At 42.3% G+C, this 20710-nt stretch overlaps 1 protein-coding gene across 1 annotated transcript; it reads right to left on the reverse strand.

Annotated features, from left to right (window-relative positions):
* Positions 1-450: 450 nt before the first annotated feature.
* si:ch211-67e16.11 lies at positions 451-19155 on the reverse strand. The gene is made up of 8 exons (XM_044366701.1): positions 17584-19155; positions 16268-16549; positions 9103-9363; positions 7788-7958; positions 6934-7065; positions 5214-5380; positions 3565-3837; positions 451-3471 (listed from the first exon to the last, which is right to left on the reverse strand). The coding sequence occupies exons 1-8, from the start codon at positions 17834-17836 to the stop codon at positions 3295-3297; spliced, it is 1716 nt and encodes a 571-aa protein (XP_044222636.1). The 5' UTR covers positions 17837-19155; the 3' UTR covers positions 451-3294.
* Positions 19156-20710: the final 1555 nt, after the last annotated feature.

Consider the following 20710-nt stretch of genomic DNA (forward strand, 5'->3'; position numbering starts at 1 on the left):
AGTGGTCTATTTCGCTTATCTACTAAATAGTAGAACAAGATAGCTTAACAAGATATTCAGGGCTGACGAACAGTAATGTTACGCCTTTCATAGTAGAGTCTCTAGTCCAGCTACTACATGGGTACCACACAGAAACTTTTAGAAAGGGCCATGAATGTGCTTCTAGTGACTGACAAAGCTCCAGCAGACTCTGTCCAGCGAGGACATGGAGAGTCTAACAGTAGCTGCTCATGGCCGGTTAGCTCGGCTCTAACTCTAACTAACTACTAAGAGGTGACAAAGTATGAACTATTTAAACCTCTCTCAAGTTCTGTATTTTTCATTTTTCATACTTGTACAAAAGTGTGTGCAACTCAAAGGCATTCATGGCAACACCATGAATGAAGTACACTCTGGTCTTCATGGCTTTAAGCTTGCTGAATTTATGTTTGTTACTGCCATGCTCTTGAGAGTTGTAGTTGACTTTTATGTTTTTTAATGTGCACAGTCTTATCTGTGCAAAGTCGATTTTAAATATTTTAAATTCTTCATTGTTTAATTTATGTTAACAAGCTTGCAATTTTCTTCTTCGCTGCTTTTATCGCTTCTTTGTGTCAGTCAGCGAAATAGTGTGAAACTGTTGGAATATGTATCACGTCACACCTCTACAGGGCACCTTTAATACTATTTTGGCCTGTTTTATATCTTGTTGATGCAGTTCAAGTTATTGTCATCTCATCAGTACTTTAGAGTTGGAAACCAGAAAAATAAATCTCATATACTTGGATGGTTTCTAAAAGTACTTTATTGACTATATTTTGTGATTTGCTGCATGCAACTAGAAACATTTCTGTTTAATTACATCTCACACTCTGTACAGATCATTACACAAACTGTGAATATGCACATGTCAACTTGTTGGACAGTTCTGGTCCAAAATGTCCCACGCATTTGGAAAGTTTTTCTTCTGATCAACTTCCATCTCTTGAATAAACAAATCTCTAATGTAAAACAGACAACATTGAACATCAATACAAAACACAGCAGGTAGGGAGGGTGTATATGGTTACTGGGATGAAGAAAAGACAGAAGGTAATGTACAGAAAAAAAATCACAGAGTACCACCAAAGGTACAGGACAACATGTAAGTTGTTAGTGTAGGGATGAGTTTATATTAGAACGTGTGCATGGATGTGCATGTTTCATGTGATGCACTTTATACCAACAGCCTTTGTCTATGTGTTTCAGCACACACACACACACACACATGCACACACACATACACACACTCCCTCAGAAAATGTGCCCTTATTAAAATGCCATAGCCAGTCTGTGTAGCAGTGAGGGCAGTCTCAGTGCTTCATATCTTAATCATGATCACTGCCGACCAATCTCTTATTTCCTGTCTGTCTCAGTGTCTCTCTCTCTTTCCTTCTTCCACAGCTTAAGCTGCATAAAAAGTCCTCCACCTCTAAATCTTATAAACTCCCTGACATCAGATATCACTCTGCTTGAATGCAAAATTCATTTTTTTTAAGCTGAGTCTTATTTTTGTAGTTTTGGCCGTTATTCCTAGAAGACCACAGGGGCAGCCATGAACAATTTTGTGTGCTCACTTTTATGTTAAGCACCAAATAAGCTGTTTAGATTGTTGAGTTTAACCTCTGGATTTTATGAAAATCTGGAGTTAAATGTACAAGTCTCACCACTGCCAAAATGTACCTTGGGAGTCCTAGTTAATGTCAATTTAAGTCTTGGAAGAGCTCCAACTATGAGATACCTAAAGGAAAAAACTAATGGGACTTTAAATCTATCCCACTTTGCAACTATAATCACAGTGACACGTGAGGGTGTGGTGGTCGTGGTGGTAGCATCAGATCAGAAAATGGGTCATTTTTGAGGGCTCTGACAAACAACCTATTTTGTCATTTAGGTGTGAGGGATGTGTTGGCTTAGTAAGAGTCAAATGTCAGACTCAAAGCCTGAAAGAGGAAGTCTTGTAAGAGAGGCCTTGAGTAGTGGGACATAGTTTGGATGACCCGAATGTTGACTGTGGGAATGTTTTAATAAGTAATGGTTCTGCTTGAATATGATGTACTGAACAAACCTCTACACAAATTAATTTGAGAGGAGCGAGCAGCAGTTTGGTTCAAGAGGCAGAGGCTCATATTTCACCCCCTCTCCAAAAACACTGTGAATACTGCGAATGACTGATCAGTAGTGTGAAAAATATTCTTAACTCAAGGTTCACCTACTAGCTATATTTGTGGACTTATGTGGTCTTCTTTCTAAAGCCTTCTACTGTGAGATACAGTTGAAAGCTACAGATAAAGCTAGTAAGTGTACACAGAGTTCAAATTTGATTTTGATTCAAACAGTGTAAACTGTTTTTTGCAGGTTTTCATTCCAGTTTTCCTATGCACAAATTCAAATGTGCATAAAAAGTGGATGTTTATGTTTCAGTGTTTTGTGAGTTAAAAATCATTCCAGTATTCAACTTTTTCTAACACTGTCAAAGCAAGGAAAGAGAAGTGGAACGAGAGGAAGGACAACAACAAGCTAAAAGAGGAAAAGGTAAAATGATGGACAGAGAAAGGAGTCAGTTGCCAGCCAAAAGAAATACAGGAGGAAATGAGAGTCAGAAGAAGGGGGGGGGGGGGGGGGCAAGATGGCAGAAGTGGATGGAAAGGATGTATGCAAGTAGAGAGAGGAAGGAAGGAATCAAGAAGGAAAGAAAGTAGAGAGGAGGTTAGAAAAGGAGATCAAGAGAGGAAAGGTAGGAAGAACGGAGCTGACTAATGGTGAATAAAAGGACAGAATGGAGAAAAGAGGAAAGGAAGAAAAAACTGTCAAACAGACAATAATAAAGATAAATGATTGGCTCTGAAATGTTAAAGTGCCCAGGAGATGTGTCTTTCACACACGCACATATACACACTGACCCGAGTGTAAACTAGCAATAGTCTCAGAGAGAGTGGCTGTCCTCTTGCTGAACTCACACGCACACACACACATACACACACATGCACACAGACACACACTGTTTACACGGTGTTCAGGACACTCCCCTTGGGATGAGCTGTCATCACCATGGTTACAGTCTGAGTTCAGAGTTAGGACAGAAAATACACACACACACACACACACACACACGAGTGTCCAACAAACACCAGCGCTGCAAGTATGCATGTATGTAATGCAAACGTGTGTGTATTTTCTGTGCGTGTGTGTGTGTGTGTTTGTGTGTCTAGGTAAATCATTCTCTATTCTCTCTCTCTCCCTCTCTCCCGGTCAGTCTCTGTGTGTCTCTCTCTCTCAGTTGGTCCTCCTGTGTTTCTGGTGCCAGAGTGCAGTTGGCAGGTTCTGGCAGCCATGGTACTCCCGTCGCATCTCGCCATCCGTCAGTGGCGGTGTGGCATTGCAGGGGGCACCTGCCAGCGTCACGTTTAAAAGGCCGGCCCACGGCTCCAAGAGGCGAGACATCCCAGCACCCTGATAAAATTGTTGGTAGAAGAGGAAGAGGGGATTAGAGGACTGTTTAAAAAAAATGAAAAGAAAAAAAAAGTCTTAAATGTGATAAAATACCTTTTCCAGGTGGTCCAGCAGGCAGGTTGCAGGGCTGATGTATGACCAGCTGCTGTCCTCCCAGCCTGGGTTCAGCTTCTGGTTCTGGTGGTTGTGGGTCTGCCGTGTCTGGCTCTGGATCAAAACCACATTGAGGTGTTTCTGTGACCCTCGCAGCCTTTTGGACAGAACGCCACTATAGCTCTGATCCACAAACAGCAAAACACGAGTCGCCCTGCAGCCGGCCAGGTCGGCCAGCAGTTCGTTGACTGAGTATCGCTCTTTTAGATCAGCCTGGAAACAGAGAGAGAGAGAGAAAGAAGAGACATGTCAGAGTGAAATAGTGTTTTAAATTTAGATTTTATGAAGAGGCAAACTTTGGCAATGTTTCTGATAAAGTGTCATAACAATAAACCAAGATGAATTTAAGTGAGAAAGATGGTGAGGGCACACAGAGAAGTGTTAAATAAGACAAAGTAAGGGGGAACATACACCACCCACATCACATAGCGCTGCATCATTTCACACCTGTAGCACTATTTTTAATGTGCAATGTACAGTAGCCAGGATGAGCCAATTTGAGGGTCAAATCTGATGCTTTTCTGGAGCATTGACTCTGAAAAAATAGGAAAGTAGCATATCCTGACATTACAGTGCCAGAGTGTGAGCTTACACAGAAAATGGCACACCACCAGTGTGCGTTGCCCTTAAGAGCAGACATATTGTGAAAGTCATGTGAGTTGGAAAAATAGAGTCCACACACTAGATAACGCTCCCATGAACATTTATTTCATGGGAGCGAGTTTCATAACATTTCAAGCTTAACGCTCAAAATGTCACATGGTGGTATACCAATAAATGTTCATGGGAGCATTATCTGGTGTTTATCTATTTTCCACATGTTCCCCATCAAACTAAATCACTCTTGCAGCATTTGCAGGTGACACACCAACAGCCCCTTTAGCAGCCAAATTTGAGGTCCTCAGCAATAGAACCAGCTGGTTAAGTTTTTGTAGTATTTAACAGACATGTCTGTTTCTGATCTGGGAATCTTTTCATCTCTGATACCTTTGACTGATTTTGTGCTCAGATATTGGCAGTCTAGCTTATTATCTTCTCATGTAACCGGCACTGTCTGGCCGTTAGCATATCTGATTAGCACACCAGTTAATGTGCTAATCTTCTGTATCCATTGACTTCCACTGACATTTTTCTGACAGCAAAATCACTGGATGTTGTCTGATATTATAACAGATGATAAAGACACAGTGCAGATAAAACTGTAAATCCTGTTTACCAGGACCTGTTCACAGTCATGACCCCAGCCTACTGCACCCAGTCTGACCTGTTGATTTGTGTTAAACATGTCTCTGTAATAACTGCCTTCAACTATGTGAGCTCATTTCCTCTTTTTTTTAGAAACTTGAATGTGATGACAGAAATATTGTAGTCTGGGAGGTCCTTGTGTGTGCATGTGTGTGGTCAGAAGAATTATCTCCTTATCAGGCTGATAATGGCTCCCATGTGTGTCAGATAAATCATTTCACTGTTTTGTGTCGGTGATTTGCTTCGAACACAGCAGCCTGTTCTGTCACACACACACACTTTTAATAACCCATTTGTTCTCAGCACCTGACCACTATAAATGTGTGTGTCTTCTTCTATCTTACGATGCCGTTGAGGTTGGCGTCCCACAGCAGCATGGTGCCGTCGTTGCGTGTGGGCGAGTTCAGGTAGAGAACCAGTGAGTCGGCGCAGTGCTGCTTCCTGCAGACGTACGACACGTGGTTACGGATCACTGCTTTCTCCGTTGCCGAGTAGACACCCTCTACCTCCTCTGTGTGGGAAAGAGATGAGGAAGAGGAGTCATACATGTTATAGAAATGGTCAGTTCAAGCTTTGGTGGAGTTCTTCGCATTCAAATGGCAAAAAAACCTGCTCACAACCAGTGTTCCTTTGTTTACTGCAAAATAAATAATATTTCTTCATTTAGAGGTATCTAAATTCTGTGCTGTTTCTTCTAAACTCTCTTAAATCAATCTCCATCTTTGCTTTTCTTTGCTCCTGAGATAAATTAGCACAAGAGGAGAAAAAAGAGAATTCAAATCTTTGCATTGTTTTCTCTTTATTTTCCAAAGAAACTGTGTAGATGCTATTTTATTAATAATAACACTCGTTCTTATTTTCTCCCTTCCTCCTTGTGTACATGCATGGTTTTTAACTTGTGTTTGTTAAACTTGCTGCTGAATTGTAAAGCACTTTGAGTTGCATTCTGTGTATGGAAATACACATATATTTCCATACACATTCTGTGTATGGAAATATACTTTATACATATATAAAGTTCATTCATTAATTCAGTCATTCATAGGCAAAACTGGGAGGCACAGAAATTGGACCCATGTTGTATTAACTCTTCAGAAGCAGCGTTGCTGTGTTTAAAATGTTATGTTATAAATCAGGGGTCAGAACACTTGAAAGAGGTCAAAGCCTAATTTGTGGTTGAATAATCCAGATCACACTGTGTAAAGAGAACTTTGTCAGATATTTAGATGATTAAAGAAGGCAACTGCTTTCTTTGAATTATATTCTACATTTGTGCTCTGTGGATGTTTTTCTCTCCACTTGAGAAGTGAATGACAGCGTTTACATCGCCCTTAGATTACAGATTCAGATTTACAGATACCTCCCACCAAAACACAGACAGACATAGGCTGCATTCACACCAAATCTGGCAATGTAGGAAAACCACCAGTCCTCCCATTTGTTTGAATGGGGGTAGTGCGTATAGGCTGCGGGAGTGGGGACCGCATGGGCTGCAGCAAAAAACCACGGTGGCCGTGCGGGAAGAACCAGTTGAACCAGAATCACATTTTGCTGAAATGCAACCCAAAGTCACATTGCAGTGGCCAATCACGTGAGCCGGCGATCAGACCAAAGACGCCCACAGGAAGAGGAACCTTATTTATCATGTAGCAGAGCTGTACAACCCTGCCATGAGGGAAGACAAAGACGTTACTAGGACGGGGGGAGGACATTTCTCTTGATAACGTTAAAAGTAAAGTTAGGCTTTGCTGTCAGCTCCCCCACTCATTTTAAAAAAGATGAGAGAAAAAGAGAAAGAGAGCATGAGAGAGCTGAGAGCCTTAGTGAGAGAGAGAGAGAGAGAGAGCAGCGGTGGTCGAACGAGCTAGAGAGTGAATGAAGAGAGGGAGCGGTGGTGGTGAGAACAAAGCAGGGACTCGGAGAAATAAAATGTTATTTTCTGATTGTTTCACAGTGGTTATGTTCTAAAGCACAAATAAACACGCCCACACCTCCTCACAACCCTAAAGGAAGGTACCACATTGCCGGATTTGGTGTGAATGCAGTCATACTTTTAAGGCATACCGGGAAGCTGTCCACTGCTGGCGAAGAAGGTCTTGATGTGATCTTTATGGAAGCCGTTGATCCGGAGCATTCTGTAGAACCTCTGAAGATTCTGCACGTGACGGTGGAATGTTATCTGCTGCTGCCAGCCACCTGCAGTGCGGACACACACACACTATTTTATGAACTCTACAATAACCATACATATTACAGATTTTTTTCCACCATAAAAATATTTTCAAAAACATTTTGAACTTTTTTACAGCTTGAGAATTTTTGAAAAACAGGAGATCTTGGGAGCTTCTCAGGAGGAACATAGTCCCAACTTTGCTCAGTCCTAGTTACTGAGATTAGACTTTTTGTTGGATTTTAAAGGTGTGGAGTTCACAGCATTGAACTCCATGCAAGATGCTCCTACACTAATGCAAGGGTGGAGAATAAAGCTCTCTGCTTACATAGCGCACAGTACAAGTGTACATTAGCTTGATTTAGCACAGTGTACTGGCTCTAAGTAAACTTACTGTATTGAGGTATTGAGGATAAAAAACAATTTCTCTCTTGAAACACAGTATGCATTGTGTATATATACAGTATATACACAAGTTGGAGGTATGTGGTGTGTTCCAGACATTAATCCCTTTATAAAGCTCTGGGTGATGTCACAAACCCTGCAGTCCCTTTCATGCCTTTATTAGAGAGTTGACAGTAGAGGGATGACAGGAAATGAGGAGAGAGAGAGATGGGAAATGTCCCTAGTTGGATCGAGGATGTTGCTGTTCATGGTCCACACTTAAATTAAGTACATTTTAGTGTTTTGGAAATACTGTACAGGTGAGAACAATCCAAATGTGAAAAAAAAAACACACAAGTCCTACCTGAGATGAGCACAGCGTGGTCACAGGTCTGGTAGAGTCGGCAGGAGAGGTGAGTAGCCAGCGGCTGCTGGTGGCAGCGTCTGGTGTTTTTATTCAGCTCGCAGCTGGAGACGGGCAAACTGGGAGAGCCCATGGGCAGCGGCTGAGGGCACCTTGCAAACTCTGCCTGGTCTGCAGGAGGCAGGGGCATGGAATTTTTCAGAAATTAAAAAGTTATCAGCCTCACAGAAAATGCACATGTGTTTATCTTGAAAACAATCTCTAAATAAAGCAGACCCCCAGTGTTGAAACATTAAACACATTTCCTCACATTAGGGCGAGTCAAACTTACCGTATACTCAGCACACAGTGGATTTGAATGGGTCATGATCAACAATTAAGGAATACTTTATCTCCTCATATTTGTAGCATGCCAAAGGTGGGTTTGTGATTTTATCCTGAGGATTCTCTATGTTTGCCAGAACAGCAATATAAACTCTTCCCAGCAGTTTTTCTCACGAGGCCCAGGTTGCTGGCAGAGGCTGCAGGTGTGGGTGGTCTTGGCATAACATGAGAATAATTCTGCATTTGACTCAGAAAGCCTCCTACCAGGAAAACTGAAACAGAATGCCACTCAACTTATAAAACTCAGGTGAAGTGTAACAACCCTAATTTCACCAAAACTATGTTACATTATATTAGTATGCTCTTTTCAAAGCTAAAACTATGTTAGAAAATCAACCAGCAAAACTTGCTTGGGATAGATAGTCTATTACAATTTTGCTTTTGAGGAAAATATATCAAATTATTAGATTGATTCACATTAAATTTGATACAGATATTCAAGGTCCCCAGAGGATGAATCCTTCTGATTTAAGTGATCCCCTGACCTATCCTCTAGCATCTCCGCAAGGTCGACATTTGTGGTTTTGAGTGAAATGTCTGATTATTCAGTACTTTAGTTTATTAGACCAAATACCTAAAGAACGTAAAATTAATGTTATTTCCATCAGCCTCAGATATACTTTGTGTTTAGTGCTATAGCAAATTTTAGAATGGCTGCAGACTCTTGATACAACTTTCGTCTGTGTTATGTTCGAGGATATTCCATCTCTCAGAAATAAATCAATATTTATTGTTTTACCTTTGGTTAAATGAAAAGACTGATATTAATTTCATCTGAGCGTTCGGTAGAGATACAGGCATGTTTATCCTAGCTTAGCACAAAGACAAAGAAAAAAGCGGGAAACTGCTCTGATCAAATTAGTCTAAAGGAGTCAGCTGGGATTTGTTCAGACCTGTTGAACCCTATTAAAGGCAGTGAGTTGAGACTTACCAACACATCTGAGTCTCTGTGTTCGGTTGGTGTCTCCCACTCCGACCACCAGTGGGAGGAAATGGACCTCACAGAGCCCTCCCACGGCGCGTTCAACCAGACGACTCGCACCGCTGACCGGACCACTAATGGTACCACTGCGTAGAGATGCACCTGCAAGCCGGCCATGGCCATTACCAATAAGCCTCTCAGGCCCGGCCTGCCGACGCTTCAGCTGGTTCTGACAACGACTCTTTAACGCCAGAGTCAAACACTCCTCACCTGAGGACACAGAGAGTCAGAAGTCAGTGTGAGAAGGTGATGATCCAGAGCTTTAGAATAGGTTTAGAGTCACAATTTCCTGATGTTGGAGATATGTGTCTGAAGATTTAAAAACGGATTAAATAACAAACACTTTTTCCATCACTGCTTGGCCTCTCTTCTCAGCTGAAAAGGTAAAAATGGCATGTTGTTATCTGATTCATTAATGTTTGTTACAGCAGGCTTATGTGAGTCTTCTTAAAAAATATCAAATTCTATTATTCTGGCAACAAGGAGGGAGCCATTGCTTCACTCTCACCACCTTGCACAAAATATTTTTGTCACCTGACCATTTTTCTTGTCTCTGATTGGCTGATGTTGAAGCATTGCCAACTGAATTTGCATTGATTTCAAAGTGATATTCATAACAGATATTTTTAAAATCTGGTATTCAAACAAATATTTGGGTTTGCTTCTGCATTGTGTGGCCTACTGCAAATACACATTAGTGTATCTCCTGCTGACACGTTCCCGCTCAGTCCATAAACTTTACATTGGTATGACGTCATGCACTTTTTGCTTTTCTAGGTTCTAGGAAAGTTTTTCAAATATGAAACCTTTATGAATGCAAAAAAGCATAATACATAATGTGATAATTAACCTTGTTTGCAGTTGTCCTGTCAAAATTTTTACAGATGTGTCTTAAAATGAATGGTGGTCTATGGGGAAAATGCTTTTTGGGCCGCAGATTTTTTTCATTGCAGTACTGTGACTGGCCACTGGGACAAATTGGCAGCAAAGCTGAGTGGCGATGCCATATCCAGCTCTCTTAATAAATCCATGATATTTTGTAACAGAAAACAGAAAAACACAAATAAGTGTTTTAAGATGGTGAACACATGGTTAAAAATATGAATAAAACATAGTAAAAATGACACCTACAAATCAAGTCAAATCTTGGCCAAATAAAACTTTTGTTGTTGTTGTGTTTGGTTGTGTGTGTGCCTTCAAAGAGCTTTTTTGGGGGAAATTTACACCCTTTCATCATTTTACAATTGAACAAAATGCAGCTCAACCATTCTGGAATTAACATTTATGGAACCTCTGATTTACTTTAATTGGTATTCTCATATGCACTTGCTCTCCTCCTCGTCCTCCCTTCTTTTCTTTCTCCTCCTTGTCCCTCATTCTGTTTCTCCATTTATTCTCTTTCTTTTCTGAGCTTCGCCTTTAGTGACTTCTCTACTTCTCCCATTTCCTCCTCCCTTTTCTTTCCATCTTTCCTCCCTGCTTACTGAACCTCTCTTCTTTTCTGCCATCTACCTTCTCCTCTCTCCTCTTCAGGTTAAATAAGGTTCAAAGACAGTCTGGCTTTAAAAGACACTGGTCCAAATCCATCTACAGGACCCAGCAGGGGGCACAGTGCTGTGTGTGTGAGTATAAATAATTGACAGGTATGTGTTTGTGTAGCACAGGGCCAAATTCACCTCAACATCTGGCCCTAACCTCTCTCACAGCGGGAGGTCAGCAACTTGCACTTTACACATGCTTCTTTTACAGAACTTATGAGGACCATGCCAGAGTACATTCACTTCCTGTCCCCTTAGACCAAATTCTTCATTAATAAAGCACTTTGAAACACTTCTTTTACTCTCCCTTTTGGCCTTTTATGCACAGTAAGGTTGTTGTTTGCCACCACCAAAAGTGGAGCTTTTCAGAAACACGGATGTAAGATTGTCAAACCTTTTACAAATACGACCAAAATACTCTCACTTTGCCTTAAGTGTTATGAAACAACTGTCCCCTCTGACCTTCCATAGTGATTCCTCAGAATCTGTATTGAGACAACAGAAAAAATTGTTGTAGATGGAAAACTTTTAGAAAAAAAAGTGTGGATGGAAAACATTGAAGATGAAACGTATTACACATATAAGTGACGACATTCAGACCTGCATGCTTTACTTTAACCTTTACTCTACACTTGAAAGAAAGTTCCGGTTAATTAAAACTTGGGTCTTTTCATAGCTTTTGTAGCTTTGGCCAAAATTATACTTAATGCTGAAATTAAGTCTTAAAACAGTTTCTGTTGTCTTCACTTTGCAAATATGTCTTCACTCTAAAGGTCTATAACTCAAATTGGTTAGAAATACAAGAAAACACGCACACACAGAGATTTCAGGTGTTGCTGAGGGCAAAAAGTGTTGAGGAGCTTGCAGGGTTGAACCCCCTCTGAGCAGGAATATGTCCTACATAAAACAATGAGCTATAAATGGAGCTTTCAAAGAGTGAGACCACATACATTCAACTTTCACTTTCTCTTCTGCTTCAGTTAAAGTCAGAACTTTATACTCACACTAAATAAAACACATACAGGCATGCCAACCTTAGAGGTAGCTTAATATTACTGCTGCTATTGCTGTCACTGCTACTACTTTTGACTACTATCACAACTACAACTGCAGCCACTTGTCACAGTCTGGCACTATGTCCCTTCCTCCAGCTGCATTCCCACTTCCCATAGTTGCCATTCTCCACCAGTCCACCAGATGCCCTCAGTCTTTTCTCCGTGCTTTCCAGATCCTGCCACTCCCATCCACCCTGCTGTCACTGCAATCATCTAATTCCCCTCACCTGAGCCTCCCCGCCCATCTCCCCACCTGCACCTCATCAGCCACTTACTTCATATACTGGCCCAGATCTTTTGTTCCCTTGTCAGATCGTTGTAGTTGTCATGTTGCTTTTTGTAAGTGCTTTCAAGCTTCTCTTTTCTGTATCCTGTTACCTGGACCTGCATCATATGTGTACCTGCTTGCCTGCCTGTCTGGACTTTTCCCTGTCTCATCCCTGCAGCTCTGTGGATTTAATACAACTGCTATTTGGACTGTTTGAACTTGCCACCCATGCCTGTGAGCTTTTGTATCTTCTCTTTTGACAATAAACTCACTGAACTGTCCCTGCCTGCCTCTATAGTCTGCATTTGGGTCCCCTGCTGCCTAATACACCCATGACAGAACGATCTGACCAAACATGGACCCAGCAAATGCACTCCGTGAGGTAATTCACACCATTCAGTCCTTTCTTGAACTACTACAGCAACACCACCGGGATAAAGGCATTCTGGGAGGTTTCTTCCAGGCCTTGCCCAACAGAAGTACTAGATGGAACTGCAGTGGACTTGACGACTGCTCTAGCCTTCTTGTCTGCTAGCGTCTGGCCTCCTAAACCTTCAGCCTGTTTCCTAGCCAGCTAACCTGCAGCATGCTAGCCACCAGCATGATAGCCTTCAGCTTGCATCTCAGCCTGCACCCTGGACTGCTAGCAACCAGCCTGCACTCTAGTTGATTAGGCTCGGGTTCATGAGCCTGCAGCCTGCCTGTCCTGAGCCAGCTAGCCTGCTACTCACCTGTCCTGATCCTGTATTTCCTAAACCCTAGGAGCCTTATATGGAACACCTGAGGAGCCACTCTGACATCCAGTGGTCACCCTTTGAAGGGACTTGCCTTGCCATTTTCACAGGGTACTGTGGAGTCCCCAAAAGGAGGTGGGTCCCCATGGCTCCCAACACCACTGGCTCTTTCAGCAGCCCAACACCACTGGCTCTCTCAGCAGCCCAGCGCCACAGAGTCTCCATTGCCCAGCACCTCTCCACTGCCACAGCACCACCAGGCTGAGCATTGGCCACCCCTGCCGATGCTCAGCCTGTTCCAGTTCCTGAGCTGTTGGCTGCTCCTGCCAACACTCAGCCTGTTCCAGTTCCCGAACCATCAGCTGTCTTGGCCAATGCCCGGCCTGTTTCTGAGCCTGCCAATGCCCAGCCTGTTCCCGAGCCGTTGGCCACCCCTGCTGATGCCCAACTTGACCCCCAGCAGTCGGCCGCCCCTGCAGGCATCTTGCCAGACCCCCAGCAGTTGGCCATCACCGCTGATGTCCTGCCCAATCTTCAGCAGTCTGCCACCCCTACTGACACCTGCCTGAACCCCCTTTGGCTGTCCTTGCCAACACCCTGCCTGAATCCCAGTCAGCTGCCCTTGATGACGCCCAGCCAGACCTGTAGTCAGCAGCCCCTGCTGACACCCAGCCAGACCTCCAGTCAGCTGACTCTGCTGACCCACAGCTAGAACTCCAGTTGGCCATTTCTGCTGACCAACAGCCAGACCTCCCTGATCATCACTCAGCTGTCTTCGTGACACCTTATCAGACCTCCAGCTGCCTGCCTCCTGCCCTGCACTCCGGTGGTCTGCCTGTCCTGCACCCTGCCCTGACCCTCAGCTGTCGATTACCACTGACACCAGTCCTGCACTCCAGCTGCCGGCCTCCAGTGCTGCACTCCAGATACCAGATGCTTATCCAGCAGCCTGCCCTGACCTGCAGCCAAATCTTCTGGTGCCACCGGCTTTTCCTGACCTCCAGCCTTGTCACCAACCTTCTGAATGGCCCAGCCTTCGTCGCCATCCTCCAGAGCGTTCCTGCCTATGTCGCTGGCCTCCAAGTGGTCCCACCGATTTTGCCAGCTCTGCACATCTGGTTGTCCTCTTGCCCGTCCTGCAGAGCTGCTTTGCCAGCATCAAGACCATTGTCCAGAACTTATCCCTTCGGCCCTGCCTCCTTGTCTTCATCCAGACCTGCTCTGCGCTTTGGTCCTCCATCCTGGTCGCCCTCCAGATCTGTTACACCCATCAGCCCATCCCCCAGGCTGTCTGCCTTAGGTCTCCTGCTCCACCCCTGTCCAGCCCCGAGGCCCTCCGCCTGAGATCCCCAGTGGCTTCCCTAGCAGCTCCCAGGCCACTTGCCCCTGAATCCCTCCTCCAGACCCCCTGCACCCACCCTGCTCGGTGTTCCTAGCTGGCCTGGAAGGACATCTGGAATCCGTCCCTTGGGGGGGGTTCCTGTCAGTCTGGCTCTATGTCCCTTCCTCCAGCTGCATTCCCACTTCCAGGTTCTTTGGTTGCCATTCTTCCCCAGTCCACCAGATGCACTCAGACTTTTCTCCTTGCTTTCCAGATCCTGCCACTCCCATCTGCCCTGCATCACTGCACTCGCATCATTCCCCTCACCTGAGCTTCCCCGCCCATCTCCCCACCTGCACCTCATTCCCCTATCAGCCACTTACTTCATATACCGGCCCAGATTCTTTGTTCCCTTGTCAGATTGTTGAAGTTGTCATGTTGCTTTTTGTCAGTGCTTTTGAGCTTCTGTTTTCTGTATCCTGTTACCTGGACCTGTACCATATCTGTACCTGCTTGCCTGCCTGTCTGGATGTTTCCCTGCTTCATCCCTGCAACTCTGTGGATTTAATACTGCTGTTTGGACTGTTTGGACTTGCCACCCATGCCGGTGAGCTTTTGTATCTTCTCTTTTGACAATAAACTCACTAAACTGTCCATGCTTGCCTCTATAATCTGCATTTGGGTCCTTCCCCTGCTGCCTAATACACACCACCCATGACACCACTACTGCTGGAATATTAGCTACTGACGTTATTGCTACTACTTCTACTTCTATAACTACTCTTACTATTATTTATAATACAACTTTTGATGCTACAGTGAACATTGCTAATTTTAATAGCTACTACCACTGTACCTGTATCTGTTTTGCATATTGTTACAGTACTTGTACTTGGAAACTCGGTACCTGGATGTTTGAGCTTCACTGTGTAGAATGATATACTGTATGTGCAGAGTTTGACACTAGAAAGCTGTTTTCACGTTGATCTGCTGACGGGGGAAAGTCTTTCCGTGCTCACCTTAAATCTCAATTTCAAGTGTGTTCCTAATTGTGATTTGTGACATAACAAGTTTGGAGCCAATCATGGCCCAATATGAAACTTGCATACATACACTGAGACTGGACTTTACAGTTATAGGAGACTTCTTGTGTCCAGCAGTTCAACTTGAAAAATATTTGCATATTCATACATACTGCATTTTCAAATAAGGACAGTGAGTCGTAGTACTTTTTTAACAAAGAACTTGAACTTATTTTGTGATATGATTATTCCAAGCAGAGTTGTATATATGTCTTAAAACATGTCTGGAGGAGATTTTTCAAGTCACTGTTGACTTTTTCAGTATTTATCCAATACAACAATCTTTCAACAAATAGAAAAGACTGGAGCACACTGATTGATTTAAAGCCTTTAATAGTGCAAACAGGCTAACGTTTTGACACTATTGAGTCTTCATCAGACACTTTTCTTGTTTCTCTCTAAGGTTTGCTGTCCCTGATCTGAGAAGCACCTGATTCATCTGCACATTGTTGGAAGATGGGCGGAAAACCCCTTTTTACCTATTTTTACTACAACAATCTTTCTGTAACATTAACCAAGTGCTGCGAGTGCCCATACGGAACCATAAACACTGTTAATCCTGCTGTAGTAGCTATGGATGGATATTGTATTGCAACAGCAGATATTGGAAAACAAATGAAATATGTTGTCTGAGAACATTAGACATCATTATGTATCTCTGAAAAGTACTTGCTGTTGCAAATTAGTATTAGGCTGTGTAAACATAATTTCTTGGCCACAGGGTTGATTTTTGCTACTGCTATCTGTTATCTGCCATTATCACTATGGTTTCCCTTTACAACTACTGTAGTACCACTACTATTGCTACTACTAGACTATTACACCACTACTACAGTTATGATTGCTATAAGATCTATGGGAAGCTGTGTGTGAAATGCCTAATGAAGGCTGACTTGTCTTTTAATACAAAAATGAACTACAGCAAAATACAGATTTTTAATGTTTTCTTTCTTTTTTTAATTCAGATGTTCCAAAAATTAAACATGATTGAAAAAACAGCATGACTGAAATGCATGATTCAGCATCGAACAGTTAAATATACGTGCAAGTAATGAGTAATTGAAACCAAGTTAATAGTGACTTAACAGTGCATGTACAGATTGTCTGCTGACTCACCCAGATAAATTCCATCCAGATGGGAGCATCTCTTCTTTGTCACGTTCACATCCACATAAAAGAGGACCACTGGGTGTCCAAAGTTCTCCCCAGGGCTTGGGTCTAGCACCAGCACAGCATCATGGGCTGTGGAGCCAGGGAAAGACTGCTGGTTTCTGTGGGGACTCTCCCCTCCATTCAGCATAGGATTGACACTGAAACCCCCCCGCGGCTTGGAGCCCACCATCCCACTTGAGGAGTGGTAGGAGTCTGGGAGGATGGCCAGCACTTTGTCTGAGTTACCTGGAGGGTGCAAGGGGAACAAGAGAGGAACAAGAGAGAGGAAAATAAACTATACAAGGTTAATGGTCCATTTGAAAGGGTTACAAAAATAGGAAAAACAATGTGTGGCATTGGTGGGTCACTACATTTCCATGATTCTGTGGTAATCCTGATAAGGAAATACCACACAAGTACCAAAGACTTGATATTAGAAGACTCATATTGTGGTAGTATAGTAGTAATAAATACCAAGTCGCTACACATTCATTGCTGTTATACACACTATTATACCCAATATGTTGGCTACATATATACTGATACTATTGGAGGTATAATAATCCATTCAAACAATAACTTCCTGTTGATATGACTGTATAGAGTAATACAGTGACAATATAACCATACCATACAATACCATATAAGAGACAAAAAATTCCATTAAACACAATCAAGTTGAGTCAAATCTGTAAAAACATTTGGGGACAAGTATTATTCCACTTCCATTTTGTTTTTACCCACTCAGATCATTAAAATTTTGATTGGTTACTACACAATCAAGCAATTCATTATGGAAGTTTTTTTGTTTTAAACCATCCCGTCATTTAAACATTTTACATTATTAAAACATTTTAAGATTTTATATTTTTTGTGGGAAATTTCAACATTAATGGATTCATCTTTTTCTGGATTGAAGATGAAAAAATGATAAGTATATTTAAGGAAAGTATATTTTTCAAATTGCAAATTCAGACTTTTTCAGTTGTGAGAGAGTGGACATTTGCACCCCTTAATCAGTATGATCCATAAAGTGGATTTTTCTCTTCTTAATCATATCACAAAATTTTTTGAACCCTATCATATTCATCATATTTTTGTATTGTCTGACAATAAAAACTGTTCATCAAAGTGGTTGTGCACTCTATTTCCCCCATTTTCTTTACATTTTGGTAGATTCCTGCCAGTTTGTCATAGTATACTATGAACTTCTCCAAACCCTCCTTCAGGATAAAATGATTTAAAGCACCCCAGTGATGTTTGACCTTTGCCCTCCCTACCTGCAGCAGTGCGTGGCTCCGACACGTAAACGGCCACAGCGGACAGTGGCAGGTGGGCGAGCCGCCTGCACTCTGCCTCAGAGAGCGAGGACATGCGGAGGCACCGGTCCAGCTGGTTCCACTGCAGCGACTGGAGGCCTGAGCGGACCCAGCGCTCCAGCCGGCCCGGGGCCATGCTGCCTGCTGGGGCCACCAGTGCAATGTGGAGGACGAGGATGGAGAGAGGTGCTGCAAGAAGTATCAGGAGCCTCATTGTGACACTGGGGTTCTTCTGGTTTTTTAGTTATTTTTTTTCCTCTTGATTTCACCTTTTAATTTTTTTCCTCTTTTTCTGGATTTATTTTATTCTATTTATTCACCCTTTTTTGTTTTGTCTCTATTTTTGTTCTTTAGCCGTCTTTATCCTCTTGATCCTCCTTTTCCCCCTTTTATTCTCTTTATCCACTTTAAACCCCCTTGTCCTCTTTTTTTCCTCCTCCTTTTCCTGTATTTCTATTTTCCTCTTTCCTCTTTTTCCTTTTATTCCTCTGTATCCTTTTTATTCATTCATCCTTGACTCTTCTCCTTTGCCTTTTTTGGTCAGTCATTAAGGTGACAAAAACTTTTCTAGCTTCTCAGTCTTCCTCTATAAACAGCAAATTCAGTCTCTTTCAGTTATTTCCTTTCCTCTCTGTCCAAATGATGTATTAAAATCTCCAACAGATGCTTTTCTTGATTTTTTCAGCTGATGAGCTGATATTCCCTCTTTCTTGTTGCTCCTTTAGTTCCTGCTTTTCATATGAGAGATTGAACAAATGTTGGTCTACAACATCTATGTTTGTTTTTCTCCTATTTGTTTTCTTCCTTATTCCCTCTTCTTCTGTATTTGGGAAAAGTAAAATGAAATATTGGCTAAACCAAACACGTTTGTTTTTTTCACATTAAAGGACTAGTTTTCTTCTATTACTCCATCTTCATCATCTTTTCTTTGCATCTGAGAGAAGAAAACTGACTCTAACATTTTCTTTTGGTTGTTTTTACAATTAAAGAATTTTTCCTTCTTTTCTCACTTTACTTTTCAAAATTCTTATTATTCCTCTTTTCTTCTGGGTTTCAGAAGAAAAAATATATCCAATAGTCCCTGTGGAAGCAAATTTAGAGTTTTTGGTTGTTTTTGTCTTTTGTTGATAGACTGACTTGTCCTCCCCCTCCTCCTCTTCTTCTTTATTCCTCTTTCAGGGGAATGATTTATTCAACCGAGCCGGAGCAGCTTCACGCTCTGTGTTGGTTTGGAAGGTGATAGATCATCCTGGAGTAAGAAAATGTTGTCCTGATAAACGAGACTCAGTTCTCAGAAGACAGATCCTGTTTCTTGTTCTTCTTTCTTTTGGGACGACCAGTTTGTCCTGCAGACTCTTTGCTCTCAGTGACACTTGAGACTGGATCGTCCCAACCCGTCATCCACAGCTCAGAGGATAGAAGCACTCCTGCTGCTCACCCCGCTCACTGCTCAGCTTCAGTTTGCTCGCTCTCTCCTGGTCTCTTTATCCGTCTCTCTCTCTCTCTCTTTCTCTCTCTCTCTCTCTCTCTCTCTCTCTCTCTCTCTCACTCACTCACTCACTCACACACAAACAAACACATACATTTTTTCTCTCTCCCTCTTCCTCTTTCTTCAAGCTCTGACATGCCAGAGGGAAAAGGGGGAGAAGATGATGAGAGAAGAGTAAGAAAAAGAGGAGAGGAATAAGGGATAAGTAAAGAGTGGGAAGGAGGAGAGAAAGGGTATGAGGAAAGGTTAGAGGAGGAAAAGGGAGAAGGGAAAGGGAAAGGCCAGAGTCAATGAGAGACTGGACATGAGTGACTGAAGAGTGAAAAATGAGAGAGGGTGACAAGGAAGAACAGAAGGGATGTAGGAGGGAAGTGAGGAAGAGAGGAGGACAGAGAGAAGGAGAGAAGAGGAGGAAAGCAGGAGAGGAAATGATAGAAAAGGGGGGTCTGGAAGAAGGAGTGAGGAAACAGTAGAGACAGGAGGAAGAAAGAGGGAAAGAAGGAGAGGAAAAGAAGATGAGAGAAATAAAGAAAAAGAAAGGAGAGAGGGGAAAGGATAGGAAACTGTGTGGAGGTGAGGGAAAGAAAGGGAAGAGAAGACTGATGGAGGAGTGGAAAAACAAGGGAAGGATGAACAAGAGGAAAGGAAACAGAGAAAGTGAGGAGGAAAGAAAAGCAATATTTCCTGGGGAGGAAGAAGGAGATGAGAAAGAATGAAGAAAATAAAAAATAATGAGAATAAAAAGGGGGGAAAGGAAGTACTGAGAGAAGGAGAGGAATAAATGGGACAAAAGGATAGGAAAGAGGAAAACAAGAGGAGCAAGGGGAGGAGAGAAAGGTCAGGAGCAAAGGCGGGAGGAAGATAGATGTTGTCTCATAGTCTTCCCTCCACTGAGCCCTCTAGTGATGACATTTGTGATTTACATGCCTCTCTGGTCCTCAGCAAGAGAAAGAAGGCACTTTTTGGGCACTTTGGTCCCTAGAAGTTTTCTTTACAGTCCAAGCTTAGCAGTCAGTCTGACCAAGTGAAGACAAATGAAATGCTTTGAAAACACAGACTGGCTGAGAGGAGAGTCAGCAAAATTAGAAATGAAGTATATGCCTAACCATTGTTTCATTGTTTTGTTTTCCCCAAATAGTAACACATTTTCTTTACAATAGTTAACTAGGAATGATCTTCCCTCTTTTCCCTGAGAAAAAAAAAATCAAATATACTAAATGGTTCCTTTCCTTTGACTACTGCCAAGTTTGACTTTAGTTTTTAAATTTGACTATAAATTTTCATGTGTAGCCAGGACTCCTGCCATAGCACATGTATAAAATATGTCTCATGCAATCTTGTATTGTGGTGGATTGTGGAATATGCAGTGCAAGAAAGCCAATTATACCAAAGTGGGACCAAATGTAACTTTTGTCAGCAGCTGCCTCTCTCCCTATATATATATATATAATATTACAAAAGAATATTACAAATAAAATGAGTGGTGTAAAATATATTTTATAACCTGGACTACATGTTCACTAATAAGTCACCTTATTAAGAACTTAGAACAGAACTTTTATAGACAAGAAAATTTGAGTATCGCTGTGCAACTCTACT

Source organism: Thunnus albacares, chromosome 11 (assembly GCF_914725855.1).
Source record: "Thunnus albacares chromosome 11, fThuAlb1.1, whole genome shotgun sequence".
Lineage (NCBI taxonomy): Eukaryota > Metazoa > Chordata > Actinopteri > Scombriformes > Scombridae > Thunnus > Thunnus albacares.

Coding starts and splice junctions, on each gene's coding strand:
- si:ch211-67e16.11 (XM_044366701.1), bottom strand. CDS start 17,836: ATGAGGCTCCTGATACTTCTTGCAGCACCTCTCTCCATCCTCGTCCTC. Junction 9,364..16,267: donor TCTGGATGGAATTTATCTGG/GTGAGTCAGCAG, acceptor CTGTGTCCTCAG/GTGAGGAGTGTTTGACTCTG. Junction 3,472..3,564: donor TGCTGGACCACCTGGAAAAG/GTATTTTATCAC, acceptor CAATTTTATCAG/GGTGCTGGGATGTCTCGCCT.